The sequence below is a fragment of the Coccidioides posadasii genome, chromosome 1 (assembly GCF_018416015.2).
Source record: "Coccidioides posadasii str. Silveira chromosome 1, complete sequence".
Classification (NCBI taxonomy): domain Eukaryota; kingdom Fungi; phylum Ascomycota; class Eurotiomycetes; order Onygenales; family Onygenaceae; genus Coccidioides; species Coccidioides posadasii.
The window spans coordinates 6,492,022-6,512,461 of NC_089407.1; the positions used below are offsets into that span (position 1 = coordinate 6,492,022).

Consider the following 20,440-nt stretch of genomic DNA (forward strand, 5'->3'; position numbering starts at 1 on the left):
GATTATGGATATGGTTAAGGAGTAATACGGCAAAACCACTCCCAAGTCCTTCAAAGGGGAATAAAAACAGTTTCGTGAACAACCCGCTATGCCATAGGGAAATAAAACAGGAGCAGAGGTGTCCGGAGTAATATGTGCAGAAAGCTTTCATGTGGTCTTGGCTCCAGGCTCATAAACTGGAGTGTTGAAGACACCCATGGCCGAAAACGCATAATATAGGAGTTATGGGGGGAGGGGAGGGGACGCAAAAGGCCCGACAAGGTCCAGTCATTAGTTGCTCGGGGTAAATTTAACGAGAAACAGGCCGAGAGAAATAAACTATTAAGATCCTGAGAAACCAAGTACTTTTTTTTCGGCTGCATGAAATGCAAGATCGAAATTCTATCAAAGTCACCACATGTCATCGTCATCTAACTGAGAATCGTTTCCACCTGAAGTAGCATGCGGACCATGCTCGGGTCCCCACGCTCTTCCGGAATCATAACTTTGGTTGTTTCTGGGACTGCCGTTCCCATCCACGTCATAATACATTTGGTCATCATGTGTGTAGCCTGAATGATCGCCATAGTGATCCTGTTCCTGAACTTGCGGGTCAGAGTGAAAAATTCGATGGGAAGACGAAATCGCTCGAAGACGCTACTTACCTGATATCCTTGGTACTGAGAATACTCATCAGTATGCTGGTGTTGGGGCTGGTGTTGTTGTTGTTGTTGATGCTGTTCCTTCTTCCGCTGCTGGTTCTGTGCCGGCGACGTAGGTAAAGCCATATGCGGGTGCATTTGTTGTACTTTTGCAAGATAGGAATACATAAAATTGCTCAAAAGGACTTGTGAGTACAGTGCACGCCGTGGGTTCGCAAGCTTGATATGGGCCATACGGTATATAGCTCGTTCTTGGAGAAGAGAGAATCGGGTCCAGTTGTAATCGATATCGGCTCGGAGTTCCCGCACACGCGGTTCTGGAGACAGATTCCGCGAGAGTTTCCTGTGACTGTCACTCCCTTTCTTCTTACTTCCGAATATTGACGAGAAGAGGCTGGATTCCTTTTCCTTCTTGACCTCGCCGCTCTCGGATCTCCGATCTTTTCGCCGGTCCTCGTCCATTTTGACCTCCGAACGATCAAGCACCAGACTTTCTCGGCCTTTGATACCTCCATCAATAGATGTCTGCAGAACGTCAAGGCGGGTGTTATCATGCATTCTATCGCCCGACTTGCTCGATTTGGACTTATGTTTCTTTCCATCATCGTCCTTCTTCTTATCTTTGTCGTCTGTGCTTCGTCGCCAGTGCCAGCTCGATTTTCGACCACCCTCGGAATCTTTCTTCTCCTTTGACTTTTTGTCCGGTTTTTTGTCTTCTGCTATAGTAGGTATGATTGATAAGCTATCTGTTCTTGTGCTATTCCCAGGCAGCGCAGATGGATGCGCCGCGATATCGCTCAGTGGCGGAGGAGTATCTTTACCTTGTTTGAGTGATGCCTTTCTAGACTTGTTTCCTGTAGGCTCTGGTGGTAAAGGCATCTGTGGTGGAAGGGAAGGTGGCGGGTCATGGGAAGATTTGCGCTCCGGAATAAAGGGTTGTTTAGAAGTAACAGCAGAAGCCTTGTCTGCTGCAGACGTCTCAGTTCGCGGCGACCCATGTTGAGATACAGGGCTTTTAATGATTGGACGTGGTGTAGATTCCGTTTGCGCATCTGACCCTTGCATCTGAGTTGCTGAAGTAGTTCGAAGGCCTAGACTTGGACGTTCTTGTCGCAACTCTCGGTTAGAATCAGGATTGTCTCCGAGCTTTGTGTTTGGAGAATATCGGGAAGAGCTAATCGTGCTATCAAGGACTGGGATTGGATCAGTAGACACTCTAGTTAGTCCAAGGATGGGTGCATCAGCTATTGAAGGCGGAGATCCACATCGTGCGGCATCTGCATTTGAATCTGATTGTCTCGGGAACCGTCTTGGAACTCTCTCTCCTGCCTTCAAGCTACCCTTCCTATAAGTAGTTCGAGTCGACCTTCTTAAGCTATGGCCAGGAGGAGCGGGTGGGAGGATAGGCCGATCATCAGCAAAATTATTCAATAATGCGCCGGACGATGCTTCTTCCGCCAGTGCTTCTAAATTCGGAGGGGAGGATCTGATGCTGTCGGAACGGCTATTGACACTCGATGAATCTACTTGCCTAGACAACATCGACTTCTTTCTCCGCAGCTCCCCACCTGAGCCTTGCTGCCCACCTGGGTTAGGATCCAGGAAAGACAGCTCTCCAGATCGCCTTTTAATCTGCTCCGACTTGCTTTCAAGAAAGGATTTAAACTCTTTTGGTGCTATTCCAGGATGGAGCCGTGCTGGAACCCAGAACAATCTGGAGGTATCATCTTCGTCAGCAGAGGCGGACGGCGCGATAGACGGCATGTTGAAACTCGAGCTGAAAGATGGTAAGTCTGGGTCAAGCGCCCCAATATCCATTGACATTCTCCTGAGGGCTGCCAGGTTATTTAGCTCCTGCGCGACAGCCGCAGGGTCCGATTCATAGTCGAGGTCGTCGACTTTGAAGTTCGTGGTGGTAGTCTCCGTTGCCGCAGCGAGGCTCAACCCCGGCGACAACTCTCCGTTACTTCGCTGTGCAGCACCCTCTCGAGGGGGGGTTTGGTCTCGTAGCTGCCCATTTGTTCTCTCCCCGTCGATTGAACTCGTTCTAATAGGTAGATGGTGTAGCTGGTGCGGTGAAGGTCCGGAATTGTTCTTAGTAATCGGAGTGGTAGAAATAGTTTCGTCCTGCTGTGTTGCAACAAAACTCAATCGCTTTGAATTCCTCTTGTCGTAGTTGTCATCGTACATTTGGCTGATGGTCTCCGTAACGTGGTGGCTATCGTCGCTGATCGACAGTTGTGGAACATGCCCCCGCCGCGATGTATCTCTTCCAGTGTCTCGTCGATTGGAACCTAGTGAGGTCTTTGACACGGAGAAAGAAATATTAGCACTACCATGAAGCGAAACAGCTTAGATCCGAGAGAGCTGATCGGGGTGAGGGGGATCTATTCCGGTGTGAGGACGGAACCGAGGTGTGCAGTACGGCATGGCCCAACGGCTCCTAATCAGCCATCCGTTTAAAATAAAGAGTCTTTTGTTTGGCAGGCCGCTTTTCCATAGACACATTGCGCTCAAAACCAAATCCAAGTCCACCATCTAACGTACCTTCATCATGAGGAAAGTGTAGCGTCTGGCTGCGCGATCTCAGGGAGTGTGGACAAACTCAAGCGCGGAGCGTAAGCCTTTCTGGGGATAAACCGCCGGAAATGCGTAGTAGTAAAATAGAGTGGCATCGAAGCGTCGACCAAATCGTAGGGCAGTCGGTTACGGAGGCGGGCCTCGCTCACCCATCAGGCAAAAGTGAGTGAAAGGAGGCAAGAGGGAGGATGACGGTCGGGCACACAGTAGGAAAAGAGAAGCGTCAAAAAAGCCGTGGTTGTGTCCTGTTGGGAGAGGAGTTCTTGAGTGATCGCAAGCGCAGTGAATGGCCAGGGGGGGCCTCTTGACTGGGGGTGCGGGCTGGGATCTTGGGTTGGATAGTGGTGGTACTAGGTGAAGATGGATTGTTGGCCAGCGCAAATTAGAATGCACGAACGAATGCTGGGTGAAGGTGGCACATGAGCGCAACAGAAGCTAGTGGAATGAATGGTTGTGAACACGCTTGAAGCACCCCTTTGGTTCATCTGCTTGCACAGACTCAGGGTAGATGTGCTGAGATGGTCCCTGTTCTTGGGTGTGAACCTTGAGGAAGAAACGAGGTTAAACTACGGAGCAATGAGAGGTAACTTCTGGGATGGTTCCATAAAACAGGGCCTGACCACTCCCCTTGGTCTGATTCACAAAACCACTGCCGAATAGTCGGATGCGACAGAAAAATCATGTACAACCAACCAATAGTTATATGCCTCTGGGGTCTGGAATCATGAGCGAGCTACAGGTTTGCTCCACTGCTTTCGTCTGATAATCTTCGCCAATATCTGCACGGAATGGCAGCGAAAGAGAAAATCCCCAAACGTCCAGATTCCACCTGAAAGGCTCACCGTAACTTCATGATCCACATGTGGCTGCAATTAACCAAAGAAATCACCGCATGATCAGATCTGAATTCCCACCATAATCACTGGAGCAAACTCCCGAATGACATGTCTGCACACTACATGATCTGAGGAGAGCAGTGCAAACGTTTGAAACGGGTTGACTGATCGCCGGTGATCGTTTCCAACGGCCAAATAATCAAACCAAATAACTAGCTAAAGCATCATCTCTAATTCTACAGCCCATGCATTTGGACGGGAATGCATAAAGTATTCCTTGAGTGCTGTCATCCTGCGTGCCTTGCCTTGTCGGGAGATAATCGGTTACTAGCATCCGGGGACTGTTGGATGCCGTCTTGCGTTACGATCCCTGACTGGCTAAACAATAATATCGAATGTTAGGATGCTGTGCCGTTTCTATTAATGCCTCATTTCCCCTACTTTCCAGGTCATCGATCCCAAAGGAGAAGGTTTGATATCGCAGAATACCCTAGTGGCAATTGACTGTCATCCATGCGGCCACGCTACTGAGAAGATAGGTTCCCTATATGTCCTAAACAGTATATCGAGTCCAAGACATGATGAGTGAGAAATATAGACAAAGAATGTAATTCTTCTGCGAAACAAGCCCATATGCTACTTAACCAACTCTTAAATACAGAGAGCCAATTTGTTATGAAATACAGAGAATCATCAGCAGATACAAAAAAAAAGCAGCTAGTTACATCAAGAGTAATAGATGGGAAAGTAGAATAGAATAAGTAACGCCAAGCTTTCCAAGATGAAAGATGCATCGAGATGAGAAGCGAAATGGTGTGAGTTAATGTCCCGCATCGAATATCAAACGAATATGATCCCGGAAATTTCATTGCTCATGAATATACCCATCTTCTCTCGAACTCCGACGCTGTAGGCCGAGGCAGGCGCGATAATTGGCGAAGGCAGCACGAGAAGCTGCCACTTAATCCATGACATCCACATAATTGCTGGTAGTGACATGGCGTCAGAAAATGGGCTATTAAAAGTGCCTGTATCAAGATGCATACAGATACTAGGGGAAATATTACCTTGGGAAGACCCCAGTTCTATCTCCTATCCTTCCAGTCCACCAATCCTCCTTTTTATCCGTTCGCTTCAAAATCGTGATGACGTCCCCTTTTTTAAATCCCAAGTCCCCTTCTTGATCGGGATCAAACGTAAACAAAGCGATGGCCTGATTCTTTTGGAGAGCACGCTGGGATGGCTTATTCCCAAACACGGGTTTCGGTGCTGTTGGGCGGGCTGGCTTCTTGTCGCGGTACACATAATCACCCCCGTAGGGACCCGCAGTAAAACTGCGACCGCGACTGGAGAAATGGTCATTTGGGCCAGCCATGGTGCTGTAGGTTCGGCCTAGGCGTCCAGTAGGCTGGCGATCGTAAACCTCATCAGCCCATGTATTTGCCCTTGCTGGTCTGTCATGATATTCATATTCATCGTTCATGGACGCTGATCGATTACGAGGGATACCTTCACCAAAGGCGTCGCCTCTTCTTCCTTCCCAGACGACGTCGTCATGGCGATCTTCATAAACGGGGATATCATTATACATTGTGTCGGAATATGCATTTGCGCCAGAAAATGCTCGAGACTGCAGGACTCTCATAAGAGGTTCTGCGCCTGGGGGAGGGGGTATGCTTCCTCCAAGCAATTGACTCGCAGTTACCCTGGCATTATAGAGCTTCGAGTTGGCATCTCTCCGCTCAACCAAGACACTTCCTTCCAGACTCACACCGGCGAACAAGCCCTTTGTTTTTGAATAAGAAAATATGCCAGCTACGCCTTTGGCGCTGGCTGCTCCTGCTGCTTCTGCATTCCTACCAATGGGCCCTGCGGCAATCGAAACGTTGCCTCCGAGTGTGATCGATCCGAGTTGGGAAAAGGTGCGTACAGCGGCGTAATCGTTGAGGATAAAAACGAAATCTGTCAATTCAAACCCGATCTGGCCACCAACACCTGCTCCGGCAGTTGCGATTGCAGAAGGAGCAGACCAACTGCCATCAGAAAGGCGTGCAACCACCACACCAGAGCCGAATCGGCCGGAGCCTATGAACCCCGCTTTCAAGACAGTTATGATCGCGAGGCCCTACCGCAAAACATGACAGTTAATATCGCCACAATAAAAGGGAATTAACACTCGAAGCCACCTAGATTCAAGATTATCTCAAACCTTTGCATTTGCTAAGATTTGTGGCGGAATGATCTTATCTGGCCCGAACGCCTGGCGGGGATCGACAAATGAAGCTAGGATCTTGCCAGCTTTCCTGCATTCGCCTGTTTTCCACGGTTTTAGCAACGATGAGCATCACGAAAATATCAAAGAGAAACATACTCCTCATAGACGAGGGCAGCGGATTGTGGATTCCCAGCGGCATCGTCGATGCCGGACCTCCGGTCTCAATGGACCGTGGGGATTCCCGTAAATGGTATGCAAGGAGGATATAACCAATCGGTCAGGCGGCAAATAAAATCCAAGAGAAATGAAATCAGGCTTCGGCGTTGGCAGCGGGAGTCTTGCGGCGTAGAACGAATGCTCGAAACCTGCAGCGCTCTTCGTATCCAACAGCAGTGGAAGATGACGGAAACATCCAGCCTGGACTTTGCCGGCACTCAACACATCCTGTGGGGAAAGCCCGCTTTGGCCGTGGCTGCGCATTGGGGTCGGCCAATAGCAAACTGCCATCTTGTCCCCATGATTACGTCAGCCCCTATCGTTGCGCCTTCGCTTGCCGTGGCCCGCGTGGGTCACAGTGGCTGCTTAACTAGTTACCGGGTGTTTTGTTTTTCCGCGCTGAAGCTGAAGGTCCACTGAGGTCAGGTTCCCGACGGAAGGCCGGAGCTCCCAAAGCGGAACTGTAAGGCACTCCGTGTCCCGCTGGAAGACAGCACGCGGATTCCAAGACACTACCCGATGGGAAGTTATTGTGTGCTTCAACTAATGCAAAATGGGCACTGGTAAGTTAATAAAAAAAAGAAAAAAAAAAAAAAAAAAGAGAAGAAAACGCCGTGTGTTCGTCTACAAAACTGACCAAGGTTCATCGACAGTGCGAATATGTGTCTGCGGTGACGAAGGGACCGGAAAGTCCAGCTTGATAACTTCTCTCGTCAAGGGCGTTTTCGTAACAAACAAGATACAACCAGTGCTTCCTCAGGTAACGATTCCACCGACAATCGGCACGCCCGAAAGTGTAACCACCACCACCATCGTCGATACCTCAGCGTTACCACAGGAAAGAAGCAACCTTGCAAAGGAACTCCGGAAATCCAACGTGATCCTGTTGGTCTATTCGGATCATTACAGCTATGAAAGGGTGGCTTTGTTTTGGCTGCCGTACTTTCGATCCCTGGGCGTCAATGTTCCAGTCGTGCTATGTTCCAATAAGTCGGACCTGACAACGGAGGGAGTGGATCAGCAGACGGTCGAGGATGAAATGTTGCCGATAATGACAGAGTTCAAGGAGATCGACTCTTGCATACGGAGTAGTGCCAGAGAACATCGAAATGTGAATGAGGCTTTCTTCCTCTGTCAAAAAGCTGTCACCTACCCTATAGCTCCTCTCTTCGACTCAAAAGAGGCCGTGCTGAAACCAGCGGCCGTGAATGCACTCCAGCGTATTTTCTACCTGTGCGACAAAGACCACAACGGCTATCTGAGCGATAAAGAAATTGATGATTTCCAGATAAAGTGCTTTGGGAAGCCGCTGAACGACGATGACCTCGAGCATATCAAAGAAACGATACGAAGGACATACCCGCAGTCGGTGACTCCGTTGGGAATAGATTCTCAAGGATTTTTGCATCTTAACAAGTTATACGTGGAAAAAGGCCGCCATGAAACTGTCTGGATTATACTCAGGGCGTTTCAATACACCGATAATTTGTCACTCCAAGAAGATTTTCTACATCCACGCCTTGAAGTTCCCCCCTTCGCTTCGGCGGAACTCTCGCCTGCCGGCTATCGGTTTTTTGTGGATTTATTTTTACTCTGTGACAAGGATAACGACGGAGGCTTGAACGATGCGGAGCTCGCCTCACTATTTGCTCCTACTCCTGGCTTTCCAAGCTCGTGGACCGATGATTCCTTTCCGTCGTCTACCGTGCGCAACGAAGCTGGCCATGTGACTCTTCAGGGATGGCTGGCTCAATGGAGCATGACCACATTTACGTCCCCAAAAACTACGCTTGAGTATCTTGCGTACCTCGGCTTTGAATCTACCGACCGTAGCAACCCCTCAACCACGGCGGCACTGAAGATTACCAAACCACGGAAACGGCGACGGCGTCCTGGACGAGTTGGACGTAATGTCGTTCTATGTCATGTTTTAGGTGCGGCGGGATCGGGAAAATCTGCCCTGCTCGACGCATTCCTCTCACGAGGCTTCAGTCCGACTTATCGCCCTACAATCCAGCCCCGAACGGCTGTGAACACGGTAGAGCTTCCAGGCGGACGACAGTGCTACTTACTTTTGGATGAGCTTGGTGAGCTGGAGCCGGCGATACTAGAGAATAGAACAAAACTGCTGGACCAATGCGATGTCATCGCATATACATATGATTCGTCCGACCCTGATTCCTTTGCTTATATTCCGAAATTACGCGCGAAATACCCACACCTCGAAGAGCTTCCGAGCGTTTTCATTGCGTTGAAGGCCGACCTGGACCGTACGACACAGCGTGCGGAATGTCAGCCCGATGAATACACCAGCCGGCTGAACATGCCCGGGCCTCCGTTACACGTCAGCGTAAGGTGGAATTCGATCCAGGAACTATTCGTTCACATTGCAGAGGCAGCCATGGAGCCGAGTACCGCATTCCCAAGGTCGGAAGAGGATGTAGAAGGAAAATGGATGGCTTGGGGTATCGCTATTGGAGCGATTGTTTGTGCTGGAGCAGCGGCTGTTGTCATTTGGCGACGTGTGGCGGGGAGCGCCAGTTGAGTACATACTCTTTCAGCTCCAAATACGAAAGAACTCGAAAAAAATCATGACAGATCGGCCTGTGCATTTATTTGGCTATTTTAGATACCCTTGTTCTATTTACATTAATCTTTTCTCGATCGCCATCTCATCGCGTAGATGATCGTATCTAACAATCCTATTTATATTATTCCTCCTGTGCGGAGTACCTGTGTCTCGCTCGGAGATCTCCCCGCACTTGTGGGGGCAAGCGCTGTTGGCCAAGCAGGCACGTGGTTCGGGTCCCACCTGCTTCCGAGCCAGCCTACGACACTGGCACGCTTCTAACGAAGGTCGAGAGCTGCAAACACCAGGGCCTTCGACGGTGATAAGTGCATTCGAGCCTCTTATTCGGGAGCAACTAGCCATCAAGTGCTGTCTGAAGAACTCATTTTCTCCTCCCAATTGCAGATGTGCAGATGCGACTGTGCGCACTGCGCATAACCCCTTATTCAGACCGTGCTTTCGTCCGATCACCCGCGGCATCATCTTGATGCCTTGAGACCTCCAGGATAAAGTATTAAGTGGGACTGGCAAGAATCATTGCAAGATGATGTTGTAAGTCTCTTTCTCGTTCATCCTTCCAACACCGGTTCTCGATAATCGTTCGAGATCTCCACCCACTGTGATTCTTTAAGTCGTGCGCTGAGTGATTATCGCAATTGCAGTGTTACGGTCGCAATCGGTGCCAGATATTAGTCCCTGAAGCTGACAGGCCATAGCTTTTTGCCTCCTCCCCCTCCGCGCTATTCTACACCTCTCTCTTACACCGCTGGAGTTGCAAATGGACTTCCTGTTTCCTTGATTGAGACAACCAACTCCCTCACACATCCTGAGGGCGGGTGTCCCTTACAGGTTGGTGAAGGTACAACGCCTACCTTGTATCTTCAGGAGCTTGCATTTTTGTCTTTGTTTTCCTTCTTCTTGGCTCTCTAGGCCTACTTTTCCATCACTAACTATGGTATTGTGGCCGAATCTAGGAACCTACGAACTCCGAGATGACGTTCACCTTGCGACCCCACCTCCACATCCCTCCGAGCCGCTTCCAACTAATCAAAATCCTCTGGTTACCGCTCCCTCACCGCCTACGTCCGGTGTGAAGGTCTCTCCTGTCATAATCGCGCCGCGCAACAACACTCCGGATCTGTTTCGAGCAAATACTTTAGAAAGTACGCAGTCGGATCTCAGAATTATCAGAGAAAGCGAGCATGAAGGTGCGCGCTCGTCAGAAGCCAGTAACAGCAACTGTCTTTCCAGCGCTACTGCTCCGGCGTTTGGAGAAGGCACGCTGGCCCTTACAATCTCGCAAGGAAGGGATGCGCCTGGTGTGAAACGCCGAAAGCCGAAAAGCAGTATCGTCAAAAGCACCTCGACCTTCATTTCCCGCGTGATCACGAGTGACCATGCGCTGAAAAGGCTGGCAGAGAGGAGCCCAGATGGGCTTTACATTTTTGCAAATATCAACCGGGCTTTTCACTGGTTGGATTTTAGTGCTAAAAACAAGCAAGATCCACTCGCAAAGATACTATTTATGAAGGCTCATATGCTTTCTCATGATGTAAATGTGGTCACAAAGAGCGTCTCTCACCTAGATGTTATAATGGGCTCTTCTACGGGTGACATTATCTGGTATGAGCCAATGTCGCAAAAATATGCTCGTATCAACAAAAACGCAAGCATCAATGGCTCCCCTGTGATGCATATCAAATGGATTCCAGGTTCTGAAAACCTCTTCTTAGCTGCGCACTCCGATGGCTGTCTGATGGTCTATGACAAGGAGAAGGAGGATGCGCCGTTTTCTCCAGAGGAACCCAAGGGGAGTTCGGATTCCATTAACAAGAAGGCCGCTTCTAGACCAGCGTTAAAGATTTTGAAATCTGTCAATTCACAAAGTCAAAGGGCAAACCCGGTCGCATGCTGGAAGATATCGAATCACCGCATTAATGACTTCGCCTTTTCCCCCGACCGTCGTCACCTTGCCATCGTTGTGGAGGACGGTACTTTAATGATTATGGATTATTTAGAAGAGCGGTATGTTCGGCTCCCTGTGTGATAAACCGTCTTCAGAAGAGTCCTCTTGCTAAACAGCCGGCGTGGCACAGATTGCTGGATGTCTTCACGAGTTATTACGGGGGTATCATTTGCGTTTGCTGGTCGCCTGACGGGAAGTACATCGTCACTGGAGGTCAAGACGACCTTGTCTCCATTTGGTCGTTTACAGAGCGTAAAATAGTTGCTCGCTGTCAAGGTCATAACTCTTGGGTATCCTGTGTAGCTTTCGATCCTTGGCGTTGTGATGAGAGAAATTACCGCTTTGGAAGCGTGGGAGACGACCGTCAACTTCTCCTATGGGATTTCAGCGCGGCTATGCTCCATCGCCCGAAGGCGGTATCACACCCCAACCCATACCCAACGCACTTTCAATTCCAAACTGACTTGTTGGTCGTGTAGCTGCAAGCTACTGCTCGTCAACGAAACAGCATTGCTGCAAGCAGCCGTACTCGAACGGACAATAACCGCGCAGGACGTGTGAGGTCAAATTCGACTCAGACTGATAGTCAACCGGGTAGAGTAGATGCCGGGGTCACGTATCACCCTGTTGAACCACGCGCATTTACTGCACAGTTACCTCCTATTTTGGTACGAGCAAATTCCTTGGGCTACGATGTCTTCTTTAAACTCATATATTGACTAATCTTTCTATTGTATAGTCTAAGGTCATCGGTGAGGACCGAGTAGCTTGGATAGGCTTTTTGGAGGACTCCATTATGACGTCCTCACATGAAGGTATGCCTGTCCGATGTTCCGTTTCTGGCTGGAAGCTCAAAGCCCATTCGCAGGACACATTCGAACCTGGGATCGCCCTAATGAAAAAATCAGCAAGGAGAATGCTGAGGCAAGCACCCCAGAAGTCGATTGAGCTCGACGATAGTTACGTCTTGGCATACGGAATTCACCTCGCCCTTTTTTTTTGGTAGCTCGGCCGTTGGTCCAGGCCTTTGATGCATGACGAAGCTGCTTTTTTCCCATTGTCTTATCTCGAAACGCAGTACTTAGTTATTTTGGGTCACTATTTTGGATTCGTGACTCCACTAGACCTTGAATACCTTCCAGAACGTTCGAGGAATACCTCTAGAGTATTATTAGACGGAGTATATACTATCCATACCACAGCAGGACAGTCATTGATACCGAGTAGGCGCATTTGTTACTCTGTTATCAAAGTGCGTTATCGGGAGGTTTATTCGATAATAGTACGTAGTTCGGAGTAGCTGTCCGAGTATCTCGTCCACGGAATTAGTTTTTTCGAACATCATACGACTCGTGGTCTGACCATCGAAAATGGGGAACTTCTCACCCAGTTGACTTCACTCGAAGCATTGAACCCCACAGTCTATAGTAAAAAAATAAACGAAAAGAAAGGAAAAGGGTTAGCTAACGACTCCTTACTACGTAGAAGCTGGAGAGCTTGGTGCACGTGCATATTCAATGTAGCTACTTAATCACGTCAGCGACTCTCGAGCATGATATAACAGCTAAAGTCTACTAAGTACTCCGTAGCGAACTTGGTTATGATTCAGCATGCGTGTTCTTGTAGCTCATCGTTACGTGGAAGGGGAAAAAAAGGAGACAGCTCACAAAAGTATACATGGCTACGTGGAAGCGATCAAAACAGCAACCATGAAGAAGCGCGATTTCCGGCCTCTTATCAGCTTCATTTTAATGCCGTTCGGGCATTTGCGATCGGGCCGAAACATCTACATGGATCGTTTCGGGGATATTTCTTTGCAGGGGCCGCATGTGACCGGGTTAGAATTTCCTCACTCCTGAGCGGTTGACTGTTGGTTTTGCTTTTTCTGGGCCATGGAGTTCAACGAATCGGCTTGTTGAACGAGTTTTGACGGGATGATGCACCGCATTCCGGCGCTGTGTGACGACGGTTATTGATGGCATCGCATTTTTCTTCCACCCCTCCCCCCTCTCAATCCAGCTACTTCACTACCAACGGAGTAAAAAGCAGTCAACCAGTTAACTCAGACTCTGGCCGTCGAACTTAATTTAGCTAACGAGTGAGCGAAACTGGAAAAGAACAGATTCTCTTGCTGCGTGGCACGCCGAGGTCGCGATAGTAATCACGAATTTCCTCAAACGAAGGTGCCCTCCTTCGCGAGATCAACATCAAGGTTAGCAAGCATCCCAGTAGCATGTGACTGTAATCTCGACCGGCCGATTTTCATAGTTAATCAGCAGGAATTGATTAATTTGTCCTCATCTCACGAGCAAGGAACCTCGGTCGATCGATCCACAAACATCAATCTTGTTTCTGTAGGGTTTGTCGATTGTGCGAAACCAATCCAACCTTCTGCAGTTATACTTCGGAGTCCGGACGGGGGTCAAACGATGTATGGACTGGACATATGTACGGAGTACACTTCCCTGGGAATAGACGTCGTCACGGAGCATGGGCATCGCTGGTTCTCTCTAAAATTGCACTTCATGCAGAAAAGCCGGCACGAGCCAAGATCGATTTGCTGTGTGCATTGTGGATGTTCCGCCTGGAATGCGGGCTTGGCCGATTGCTGGCTGGGATCTCTTACATAGCAACCAAACACACGAATAGCATTTCTCCGACCTCCGTTTGTGGGAGCTGATAACAGCGGGAAGGCTGTGAGGGACCCTGGTGAAGTTCTGGCCCTGAGCCAGTATCTTTCCTGTGAAGAAAGATGTGACTATGCCTTTCTCTCGGTCGACGGTCGCCCAGGGTCTCGAATTTGGGGCGCTCAGGCGGAATGCTGGCTTGGCCTCAGGGAAGAGAAGTTGACTGCCGCCTCTTGGCCAGAACCCCACCACGATGGATCAAAATGTCAATCGTCACGAGCTAAATGCTTATTGGCATTTTTAGTGCATTGTTCCCTGGGCTCCGTTCTCGCTATTTTTACGGTTAAAGCGGATCCCGGCGAGCATTGTCAAGAACTATGTGATGTGAGTGGCTGTGGGCATCGATCAGCGGGCGTCATGGCACGGGGGTAGAAATTTTTTTTTCCCACTGAGCGTGACTAACAGGACCAGTGGACTTACGTAGTGCACTGACAAGGGAGGGTTCGCAGAGACAGGGACTGTTTGTCACTAACACACTCTCTCCCCCTTCTGGTCCTCTTTTTCTATAGATATGTAACTAGCAGCTCTCATTCACTCGTCGGTCGTTTGCCCAAACTAAGTTCGCCTGGCACCGTCATCGCAAGCCACTTCATCCCAACTGCCAACTGCCATCTGCCATCTGCCATCTGCCGCCGCCGCTGCTTCCGCTCCTGCCAAAAACGCCTCGCTGGGAAAAAAAACCCGTACGCCTCCTTCCTTATTGCCGCTCCTGAAGCCCACCGCGCATTGTTGTTGTTGTTATTCCTTTTCGAGGCAGATCCGCCCGGCCAACCGCCGTTCCTTCCTTTGTTGGTTCGAAATTCCCCTTGTTTTACTTCCTGCTTCATCCGGCAAACTCCTCCCCCTCTGCCTAAGTCACCTCGCCAACGCTCCATTCATCACCTCAGTTTCTTGCACATTTGCCCTCGAGCTGTCTCGGGGAATCCGTCCACTTGCAGAACGCAAGCTCTCCCTCCATCTGTTGCCTCTTTCTCGCCTTGATGCGGTCAGTGCCTGTTTAACATGGCTCTCAGCTTCTTTGGCCATGCGAACCATGCCAAATACTTCGATATCAGGTGAAGATTATAGCTCTCATTGCCTCTGCTGCTGTCCCAGCGTCTCAGCTGCAACACCTCCTCAATTGACAAACAATAACAATGCCGCTGACCGCTGGAGGATAGGCTTGATGATGACTACATCGTCTTCCGTGGAAGCCCGGATGAGGCTGCCAGTGCGCACCTCAAGGGTACGTTGGTCCTGTGTCTGTCGGAACCATTGACGATCAAACACCTAAAGCTACAGCTGGTGGGTGTCTCCCGTATCGGGTAGGTAGACAATTGGACCCAATTTCAACCCTCCTTCTAGACTCGATGGCCTCTTGTTGACCATTCGTGCGTTCAAGGTGGACTATGGTGACCGGATCGCTCACTGGGACGAGAAAACAAGGGAAAGAGCAAGTGGTGTTTGAAAAGACCTGGAAATTCCGAGATGCTGGTAAAGGGAAGACAGAGATCATGCCCGCAGACAACTATGAATACCCGTTCGATGTCATCCTGCCAGGATCGCTTCCGGAAAGCGTTGAAGGTTTGCAAGATTCGTGGATCACCTATCGTTTGAAGGCAGAAATTGGGCGAAAATATGCAAAGGATATCCATGCAAGAAAGCCCCTGCGCATCATTCGCACGCTGGATCCAAATGCACTAGAATTGATACATGCCATAGTGAGTGATTGGTAGACTCTGAAGCTCGAAAGGTAATGCAAGCTGACAGCCTCTATAAGTCCGTTGAGAACATATGGCCGAATAAACTCGAATATTGTCTATCCGTGCCAAACAAGGCTGTTATATTCGGCACTAGTGTTACCGTAAATTTTCGGCTCGTCCCACTCCTTAAAGGCCTAAAGATTGGTACCGTTCTGTCTCAATTCATCGAGACTCATGAACTTGCCATACCTAGCGATGATCCCTCACAACACCGGAAGACCTCAAAAACATCCAGGACTATCTTTTCTGACTCTTTAGAGGTAGATTCTGAAAGAGACTTGCAGGTTTTGGACGAAGAAGTTGAAGGATATAAATTCTCCAAAACCTGGGATATGCCCAAGACCTTACGCAAATGTTTGCAAGATACAGATGCAAACGGAATCAGGATCAGACATAAGCTGAAATTCAGAGTCCAACTTCAAAACCCCGATGGACATACTTCAGAGGTAACTTCACCGAATTCTACCACCTACGCCTTTGCTAATCGCGGTTTGAATTATTAGCTTCGCGCAACTCTCCCGATTCACGTCTTTATTTCCCCGAATCTTCGAATAGATGAGCATAATAACGTGATCAACGGGAGTCGGGACACTGCGCGCGCTATCGATCTCTATTTCTCCCAACAAGCACCTCCGCTGTACGGCGAACATCAGTTTGACCTCCTTTACGGCGACTTAGATCCGAATGGCTATTTCACCCCTGCTGATTACAGTGGTGTGACTTCACCGTTTGGCTCGCGAAGCAGAAATATGTCTGCTGAAAATCTTGCAACCCTACCAGGACGTCGGCCAGAAGATCTTTGTGCGCAAGCACTGCATAGTCGATTAGCTGATCTCCATGTCAACGGATCGGGCCCTACAACACCGCCACCCGAAGCCCTCGATACCACGGGAGATGAGCTCCATCGGCGATCCTTTACTAATACGGATCGTCTTCCTTCGATAATGAGCGAACTTGATGCTGCGTCGCCCGAGGGTTCAGGACGTTCGTCGGAAGAAGGCCATGTTCCATCCGGCGCTGCCACACCTCACCCACAAATCAGAGAAGTAGAGGACCTATGTCGCGTGCCTAGTTATTCCACGGCTCTTCGATCCAGCGCGAAGACATTTTACGATGGGACACTCCCGGATTATCATGCAGCTACTGCGTCTGGAGCGACTCCTCCACGAAGAGTTCACCCAACGCATTCTCGAAGAACTAGTCGGCTCTTTGGGCTTCTCGAGACACCGGTTCGATCCAACTTTTCGCTTCATAATCGGAGTACGAGCCGTGGTGATTCGGACACAGAAAATCAACTTCGGATAATACAAGCGCGTGGTAGAAATTAACCCGACCATCCCCTCGAAGGTTTTTGGTGTGTTAAAATTCCAATGCTCTTTCCCTTCATCCCTTTATTCTTTTACGGTCCTTCTCTCTATACCCTTTTTTCACGATTACTCACGAATATACGATTGACTTGCATTGCTATGGCGTTGAGGCAATTGTTAATGACCTGGGTCGGGTCACTGAAGATAGAGCCCATCCAACTATGCTTGCTTTTAACAAATATGGGTGTATTTGGCGTGATTGTTATTCGGGGAACTATCGAGGTGTTTATTCGCATAGATGTTAGGGGGATGAATGGTGAGTAGGCTTGGGCTGGCGTGTTTTCGCGCAACTCTTCTTCTGGCAAACTCTTGTAGCATGGGAGCAAGCAGGAAAATGGCCATTGTGGATGGGAGACCCAATGTACAGTACATTATGTGTAACTATATGCCAGTACATAGCAACACCCGTCATAACGGTTAACTACCATTGCTAGTTTGCCCCCACCTGGTATTGCTTCATTAACTGGTAGTGAAATTTCCAAGCGCTGTGGACTGAAGCTTCACAGCCACGGTGGCCCTGACGACGGAGCATGTTATATGCAGATGGACTCGGCACGACGGCCTGCTGTGACCTCATCTCCAAGGACTAGGAACTCGAAACCATGATCTGAGGCACGGCATTCCTTTCTCGGCGGCAAAAAAAAAAAAAAAGGTTGCGTATTACTTTATAAAATCACATGTTGATCGCCCCAATTCGGGCTGCTCAGTTCCGCCAGATGTGCTGCGATTGTGGACAATTTACCAGCAATGTCCTTGAGGCCCAAAGGGATTGCGGGGAAACTATTGATTCTTGGGGACCCAAGAAGACTAGAGGAGCCCCTCCACCAGGCCACAGATCGCTCTAGCTTCGACGCTGCTGCAGATTTTCCCATTTTCTCGCCTCTTCTCTCATTTCTCTCTCTCTTCCTCTCTTCCTCTTCCCCCCTTTCTTGATCGTTTTCATCATCTTCAGGTCTTTTGGTAGTGAGCAGCACGGCTCGGTGTTTTGAAGGGTTTCTCGATTGATCATCTTCCGGTTAGATACTTCGGAGAGCCCTTGGAGCCGATCGTGATAGTTAAAATCAACTAGTCCGCTGCTTAGGCGCTTGGTGAGAGATTACCGCGAGCTAGGATGGCAGGCCTTCCTCATCGTTCAGGGACGGTGAAGACCACCACGACGATGGGCTCGAGTGATGACGAGGTCATTGGGGACTCTGATTTGGGCGGTGTGAGTTCAAGGCTATATTTCTTGTGTTTTCCTGACTTTCTCTCCTCTCGTTCGCCTTCTCAGGTCCTTCCTCCCAGCCCGTCTTATGGTTTTGCCGGTCGTTTCATGTTTGTTTGCTGTGCGTGGTGGGGGATGGGACCGATTGGGCTGCCAAATTTTTGGGGCTCGATTTGCGATCAGGGATCCGTTGGGTCGGGTTGGGAGGAAGAGCCTGACACCTGGCGCTTCAACCGTCGCATTCACTGTGCCCTTGGTCTGTGTGCTGCGAATTTTTTTTAAAAAAAAAAAAATTTCTTTGATTCCGGATTGCTGTTTATGTTCTCTCCTTTCTTTCTTGGGCACTAAGTATTCGTTTTGATTGTGAATTTTTCCTACCTTCCCCCTCCCCCAGCATTGACTTCACACGGGGGAATATGCCTTTATGGAACGTGGCTGCTCTGTTCTACGAATCGCTGCTTGAACCATCCTGAACCTTTCTTTGAATTAACCTTCATCCCCACTTGATGATATTTTCTGCCACTTTGCATCTTGGGGGAAAAAATGCCATTGACTAACTATCGCGGCCTCGACGACCTTTGGTGGCGTGTGCTGAAGACAACCTCCATCCTAGTCGAGAGATTACGAGCATGGAAACACATGGTCGGATATCTCGAAAATTATGTCAGCACGACGCAAAAGGTGCAAAAGGCGCAATCCAAGGAATTCGAGAAGATCTTGAAGGTTGGTTTCACCAGTTCCGAGATGCAATCGTGGAAGCGCATAACATTTCATTTTTATGCTTACTGGTGTAAATTTGATAGACTGTTTCCGAACCCCTAAGGGAAGCGCATCACTTTGTTCAGGGTGAAGGTGGAGTAGCTGGGTTGTTTGAAAGCTTACGGGTCAACACTCGGGTATGGACATATTTAATTTCGCACTTGGTGGAGGATCTTTTGTTGATCTGAGTGTGCGTCTCAGGGCATTGCGGACATGTACCTCGAAACCGAGAAGAGCCTCAAGTCTACTGTCCTCCCGATTCTCGAAAAACTACACGGCGAGATAAAAGCCAAATCCAAAGAACTCCATAATGGAGCTACTAAGGCTGCGAAGCAGGTCGCCAAGGCGCGCACGACTACCCAGAAGCATATCGAACTTCTCGGGCAATATACTGCGGCCTTCGATTCCGCGACAAAATCAAAACAGGAGGCCTTGAATGACCCGTACATCCTGTCGCGCGGGGTGGTATACCGCCTGAACAAACAAATCATCGAAGAGAATAATAATTTGAAAGAGCTCCTCGCCATACAGAACTCTTTCCAACAATTCGAGGCGCACATCCTGGAAACAGTGCAGGATGCGCTCAATCGGTTCTTCCAATGTATGGGTGCCCAGTCCGATCGGCAGCGGGCCATGTACGCCGACATGGTCAGCACAGGACAGCAGATCCCAACGGACTTTGAATGGGCGAACTTCTTTGAGAAAAACGATGCTTCTCTGATCAACCCCAACACTCCGCCGCGCTCTATGTCTAATATCACGTTTCCCAACCAAGAGCACCGCTCGACAAAACCCCTAGTGGAAGGGACGATACAGCGCAAATCTCGTGCCGTCATGAAAGGATATAGTGACGGATATTATGTGGTGACACCAGCAGGCTTCCTTCACGGGTTCAAGGACAATGACGACCTCCGTCACGATCCCCAGCCTGATATCTCTCTCTACCTGCCCGACTGCACCATCGGCAACTTCGATGGGCTCAAATTCTCCGTCAAGGGGAAGGATGTGTCCGGAGGCAAAGTCGGAAACGCCTTCCATATGACCTCTGAACTACACTTCAAGACACATAGCAAGAACCAGATCGATGAATGGGCGAGTGCGCTCTCTAGCTTCGTTGGATCATCCTCGGCCGGCGGCAGCCAGCCAACCAGCCCCACGGTGCAGAGGAGCGCGAGCACCCCGCGGTCCCCGACGGCGACGGAGTCTGCTGTCATGCCACCGTTGGCTGAGAGTAAGCCTGTTGATGAGAAGGCGGATCCTGCGGCGGCGCCCGCGCAGAAGCAAGAAGATGGGATTGTTGCCGTGGATAAGGGGGAGAAATCCGCATAGAGAAGGCTGTTGAACCATTGCCCGATCCTTTGCATATCACCCATCATTATTATTATCATTATTATTATTATTATTATTTTCGGTTGTGCATCTTGGATTTCTGTCTATACCCTTTGGATATATTGCCCAATGCCTCGTCGATCTCAAATTGGGTTGATGATATATGTTATACCATGAATCTCGGCATCTGTATTTCGGTTGACATCTATCTTCTACTATTAATTTATCTCTCTTGAGGCGTCTCCCTAAGCGTAGCACGCTCTCAATTGCTGTGTTCTTCATTGTCGTTGCGGATGTTGAGCTCTTCTCCATCCTCCATACCCACCGAA

At 49.3% G+C, this 20,440-nt stretch overlaps 6 protein-coding genes across 6 annotated transcripts; 4 read left to right on the forward strand and 2 right to left on the reverse strand.

Moving 5' to 3' along the window:
- Positions 1-390: 390 nt before the first annotated feature.
- Positions 391-3,197, reverse strand: D8B26_001921 (uncharacterized protein; the record flags this gene model as incomplete). Its single annotated transcript, XM_066123676.1, has 4 exons — positions 391-579; positions 645-1,360; positions 1,463-2,945; positions 3,189-3,197. The coding sequence occupies 4 exons, from the start codon at positions 3,195-3,197 to the stop codon at positions 391-393; spliced, it is 2,397 nt and encodes a 798-aa protein (XP_065979751.1).
- A 1,470-nt stretch (positions 3,198-4,667) lies between these two features.
- D8B26_001922 (uncharacterized protein) lies at positions 4,668-6,660 on the reverse strand. The gene is made up of 4 exons (XM_003065876.2): positions 6,429-6,660; positions 6,267-6,370; positions 5,125-6,182; positions 4,668-5,043 (listed from the first exon to the last, which is right to left on the reverse strand). Exons 1-4 carry the CDS (start codon positions 6,469-6,471, stop codon positions 5,019-5,021), a joined length of 1,230 nt encoding a protein of 409 aa, XP_003065922.2. The 5' UTR covers positions 6,472-6,660; the 3' UTR covers positions 4,668-5,018.
- A 292-nt stretch (positions 6,661-6,952) lies between these two features.
- GEM1 (ERMES complex Ca(2+)-binding regulatory GTPase gem1) lies at positions 6,953-9,128 on the forward strand. Its single transcript, XM_066123677.1, has 2 exons — positions 6,953-7,051; positions 7,142-9,128. Exons 1-2 carry the CDS (start codon positions 7,042-7,044, stop codon positions 9,031-9,033), a joined length of 1,902 nt encoding a protein of 633 aa, XP_065979752.1. The 5' UTR covers positions 6,953-7,041; the 3' UTR covers positions 9,034-9,128.
- Positions 9,129-9,366: 238 nt separating this feature from the next.
- Positions 9,367-12,221, forward strand: D8B26_001924 (uncharacterized protein). The gene is made up of 7 exons (XM_003065878.2): positions 9,367-9,609; positions 9,774-9,916; positions 10,032-11,082; positions 11,154-11,439; positions 11,503-11,691; positions 11,763-11,838; positions 11,892-12,221. Exons 1-7 carry the CDS (start codon positions 9,602-9,604, stop codon positions 11,969-11,971), a joined length of 1,833 nt encoding a protein of 610 aa, XP_003065924.2. The 5' UTR covers positions 9,367-9,601; the 3' UTR covers positions 11,972-12,221.
- Positions 12,222-14,712: 2,491 nt separating this feature from the next.
- Positions 14,713-17,264, forward strand: D8B26_001925 (uncharacterized protein; the record flags this gene model as incomplete). The annotated part of the gene is made up of 5 exons (XM_066123678.1): positions 14,713-14,765; positions 14,871-15,014; positions 15,092-15,410; positions 15,470-15,898; positions 15,956-17,264. 5 exons carry the CDS (start codon positions 14,713-14,715, stop codon positions 16,778-16,780), a joined length of 1,770 nt encoding a protein of 589 aa, XP_065979753.1. The 3' UTR covers positions 16,781-17,264.
- Positions 17,265-17,590: 326 nt separating this feature from the next.
- Positions 17,591-20,361, forward strand: D8B26_001926 (uncharacterized protein). Its single transcript, XM_066123679.1, has 4 exons — positions 17,591-18,026; positions 18,621-18,746; positions 18,827-18,919; positions 18,984-20,361. The coding sequence occupies exons 1-4, from the start codon at positions 17,931-17,933 to the stop codon at positions 20,109-20,111; spliced, it is 1,443 nt and encodes a 480-aa protein (XP_065979754.1). The 5' UTR covers positions 17,591-17,930; the 3' UTR covers positions 20,112-20,361.
- Positions 20,362-20,440: the final 79 nt, after the last annotated feature.